The sequence below is a fragment of the Coenobita brevimanus genome, chromosome 89 (genome assembly GCF_032717465.1).
Source record: "Coenobita brevimanus isolate Jiangsu-jjx chromosome 89, ASM3271746v2, whole genome shotgun sequence".
Taxonomy (NCBI): domain Eukaryota; kingdom Metazoa; phylum Arthropoda; class Malacostraca; order Decapoda; family Coenobitidae; genus Coenobita; species Coenobita brevimanus.
Window position 1 is genome coordinate 12,266,100 of NC_137042.1, and position 4,265 is coordinate 12,270,364.

The 4,265-nt window shown below is 46.7% G+C and overlaps 1 protein-coding gene across 1 annotated transcript in view; it reads right to left on the reverse strand.

The window, feature by feature from the left end:
* Positions 1 to 779: 779 nt before the first annotated feature.
* The window catches only part of LOC145411332 (neurotrimin-like), a 60,392-nt gene continuing 56,906 nt past the window's right edge, over positions 780 to 4,265 (reverse strand). The window contains exons 4-5 of the mRNA XM_080281362.1: positions 3,162 to 3,330; positions 780 to 901 (exon numbers count right to left, since the gene is read on the reverse strand). Of these exons, the coding sequence (XP_080137488.1) occupies positions 780 to 901; positions 3,162 to 3,330 (291 nt within the window). The remainder of the gene's footprint in view (positions 902 to 3,161; positions 3,331 to 4,265) is intronic.

Here is a 4,265-nt window from a genome sequence, read left to right on the forward strand (position 1 = left end):
TGATCACTCACCAAGCAGGGGTCAATAAGTCACCAGGAAAACCAATCCAAAAGGTCAAAGTCGCTCATATAATTATCCAGAACATCAGACGGCTTCATAAAATTCATTCAGAGCGTCCATAAATCCATCTAAAGACCCATTTTCCTTACTCTAATCCATCGAAAGCGCCAAATTCTTTCCCAAAATATACCCAAAATGTCAAATTCGTTCCTCAAGTCTACCCAAAACGCCGATTTCTTTAATATACTCCACCGTGAATGCCAGAATCTCTCCTAAAATCCATCCCAAACGTCATTTTCTGCTTCCAAATCACGTACAAACGCGTTGACGGAGGCAGTGTTCGGATCCTTGCACTTGGCGCCGACCTCAGCTTCACTCGGCTCCACCTGACGTCAATCGAAGCGCCACGTCCTTGTTGGGTGTTCTCTGCTTGACACATCGAAGTAAGGGCTGGGTGTGCGGGTTGGGGCAGTAGACAGGTAGATAGATAGAGATAGATTGATAGAAACAGTTAGACGGTAGAGGCCAGAATTTAGTGTTTAGATAGCCGGGTAAATAATGGAAAGACTTACAGTCTGAGAGTAAGAGAAAGTAATGAGGAAGAAATTGATGAATATGAAGGAATGAAGGAAAAAAAGGAAAACTGAAGACAGGTATGAATGAATGAATGGAGGAAGGAAGGAGGGGGAGGTAAGAATGGAGGAAGAAAGAAAAAGAAGTGAAGAAGAAAATAATGCCAGGAAGGAAGAGAGTAAAGACAGACATCCCATCCAGGTGACCTACGAGAAGAAGCGAGGGAGGGGGAAGAGGAGGAAGAGGAGGAGGGGGAAGATGAGGGTGAGGGGGTGAGGGAGGGGGGAGGGGGCGGCATTCTCGTGGACTATGGCGGCTGGCTGGTCTCCTGTGGGGGGGGGGAGAGGAAAGGGGGATGGGAGAGCAAGGTGGAAGGGGAAGGGAAAAGGGGGAAGAGTGAGGGAAGGAAGGAGGGGGGGGAGAGGAAAGGGGGATGGGAGAGCAAGGTGGAAGGGGAAGGGAAAAGGGGGAAGAGTGAGGGAAGGAAGGAGGGAGAGGAAGAGGAGGGGAGGAGAGGAACAATCAGATATGGCGGAAGGGGGGAGAAGGGGGAAGGAAGAAGGAGGGAAGGAGGGGAGGGAGAGAAGAGAAGAACGAGGAGAAAGGAGGGAAGAGGGGGATGTAGGAGAGCAGAGGTAGGGGGTGGAAGAGGAGAATAGGGAGGAGGAAGGGACGGGAGGGACGGAGGAGGAGGAGAGTAGGGAGGAGGATGGAAAGAAAGGGAGGGATGGGGAGAAGGAGAGTAGGGAGGAGGAAGGGAAGGGAGGGAGGGAGGGGTAGAGAGAAAACACAGCATTAGTCACGCCAATCCTTATGTAAGAAATTTGTCTCTAATTAAAGGAACAGGTGAATTAGTCTGTCTTTAAGAATATACAGGAGGAAGTTACGGAGAAATATTCCTGGTCTTTAATTTATTCTTTACTGAAAATTGCATGAGGAAAAATGAGTCCAGTGGGAATAAATATGCACAGGTGTTAGGGAAAAATTATGAGTCTTTTAAATTCATGTATGTTTGATAAAAAATATGTTAAGTGGCATCAATATAACTTGTAATTACAGCATACACTACAGGTACAAAAATGGCAGTAATCCTTCAGTCTTACCGTACCTCTTAATTTTCTCTCTACCTCTAGCTGATTAACTTTTTACTTGAGGCCACTCGAACAGAAGGCGTAAAAAATATATCCCTTACATTTTTCTGTATGTCAGGATTTTACTACGTCCCTAAAATTAAAAAGCAACTCACCTGTGATTTAAAAGGCCTTAAAATGTACCCGTTCAGTATACTTATTTTTTTTAGCATTTTTAACAACCTCCTCACTAGCAAAGTTAAACAAAATCGTGTATTAAAATTGCCTGCTGATACTTTGACTTAAAACTATTGGAATGAAGTGTTTAAAGTGGTGCAACCCCAGTCCTTGCATTTGTACCCCAGCCACTCCGGCAAAAATGAATCGCAAAGGAAGAGGTGTTTCGAAGCTTCCCGTGTCAGATTTTGATCCAGTAAAAAAACAAACAAAAAGGGTTTTCTTTAACATACAAGGTGGTCCATATATAACGCTTCTCTTCCTCCTCACGTGCTTCAGGGGCGGCTTGTCGGTGTTATCAAAGCCTACCCTGCATTACTTATTCATGTCCAACTCCCACTGCCACCTCCATGCCCACACCAGCAGACTGTGCCAGATGAGTTTCCCGTGGACCGCTATATACACACCGCCTCGTACGTGTAATTGCTTTAATATAGAAGTAATTTGGGGAGTGTATTGAATTTCCACACCCTTGATGTGTCTGTTTTATCTGAGTGTCCGATGGTATGTGATTCCATTAGCAGATACATATAGAGAGGAAGGGACTAGGGAGTGACACGGAATATAATACGGAGTGTGGGTGGAGGGGGGGATGCTGTCATTTCGCCACTCCTCTCTCTCTCTCTCTCTCTTTCATCTTACCTTACCATACCCTGTCCTACTTTTAAAACCCCTCCTCAGCCTACCCTACCCTACCCAGCCCTGTTGCCTCACACCTTTCCTATACCTTCCCACCTTCAGCTCCTCCCTCTCTTCTCCGTCTCATATTTCATTTCTTAACCCTTCCTTGTATTTTCCATCTCTTTTCTATCTGTCTTTTCAGTTTCTCCATGATCTCTTCCCTCCACTATCTCTCCTTTGTCTCCCCTCCCTCTTTCCCCTTTTTCTTCTTTGTCTCCCCTCCCTCTTTCCCCTTTTTCTTCTTTGTCTCCCCTCCCTCTTTCCCCTTCCTCTCCCCTCCCTCTTTCCCCTTCCTCTACCCTTCCCTCTTTCCCCCTCCTCTCCCCCCCTCTTTCCCATTCCTGTCACCTTCCTCTTTCCCCTTCCTTGTTCCCCTTCCTCCCCATCCCTCTTCCCCCTCCTTTCCCCTCCCTCTTTCCCCTTCCTCTCCCATCCTTTCCCCTCCCTCTTTCCCCTTCCTCTCCCATCCTTTCCCCTCCCTCTTTCCTCCCTTTCCCCTCCCTCTTTCCTCCCTTTCCCCTCCCTCTTTCCTCCCTTTCCCCTCCCTCTTTCCTCCCTTTCCCCTCCCTCTTCCCCCTTCCCCTCCCCCTTTTCCCTCACCTGCAATAACGTGCACAATGACGCTCTTTGGGTGAGAGTTTGCTGGTGAACACGTGTAGTTGCCGGAGTGTTTAGTGTCTGCCGTCTGCACCAGGAGTCGGCTTGTGGTCACCAGTCCCCTCTCGTCCGACACCACCACACCAACCCTCGTGCGGTCGTAGGACACCAACTGGATAGGGAGAGATGGTGAGGATTGGTGAGAAGTTGCTTAACATGGGGGAGACGTGGTTAGGAAATTAATAACACACACACACACACACACACACACACACACACACACACACACACACACACACACACACACACACACACACACACACACACACACATGGTAATAACCTACCCTCGTGCGGCCTTACCCCACCCACTGCGAAAATGGTGAAAAGTCGTTTGGGGAAATACGGATAAATTGTGGGAAATGGTGAGAAATTGTTAGCGAAGTGGTGAAAAATAAATTAGTATATCATTGGACACCAGCACACCTACCCTTATACCGTCGTAGCTCACCAACTGCGGGAATGGTGAGTGATCCAGGCAGGGAAAAAATGAAGATGAGAAATCCCACAGAAGGAATACGTGGAATTGACTATGCCGGTGATAGATTTGGCTTCTACGAAATAAGGAAGATAGTAGATGTAGATGGATGAGAAAAAAATATTGGAACGAATGGAACATAATCTAGAAGAAGTAATATCAGGGAGCATTACCATAAAGGAACGTTCCAGCGTCTCGCCCCACCTGTGGAGGGATTTTTAGAGTTTATTGAAAACTTGTAGACGTACCCAACGCGCCCCGAGTAGGAAGAACGTCAAGTGGACAGACTTTGACAGGTGTGTTCTGTTAAGCAATGACACACGACACGTATAAAATGAGTCCTCTTATTACTTTGAGGCGACCAGTAAGGTACAGGACTAAAGGTAGTGAAATTTAGGTAGGCATAACCGTAGAATTTACGTCCATAGGCCATAACCGATTCTCTGCAAATTAAATAAATTAAAAAGCCCGAAGTGTCCCGAAAACTACTTCGGAGAGCCATTTCACTTAATTTATTGGTTGCATGAAGTCAAGACGCACCCTCATGTTAAATTTTAATTCCCTGCATGC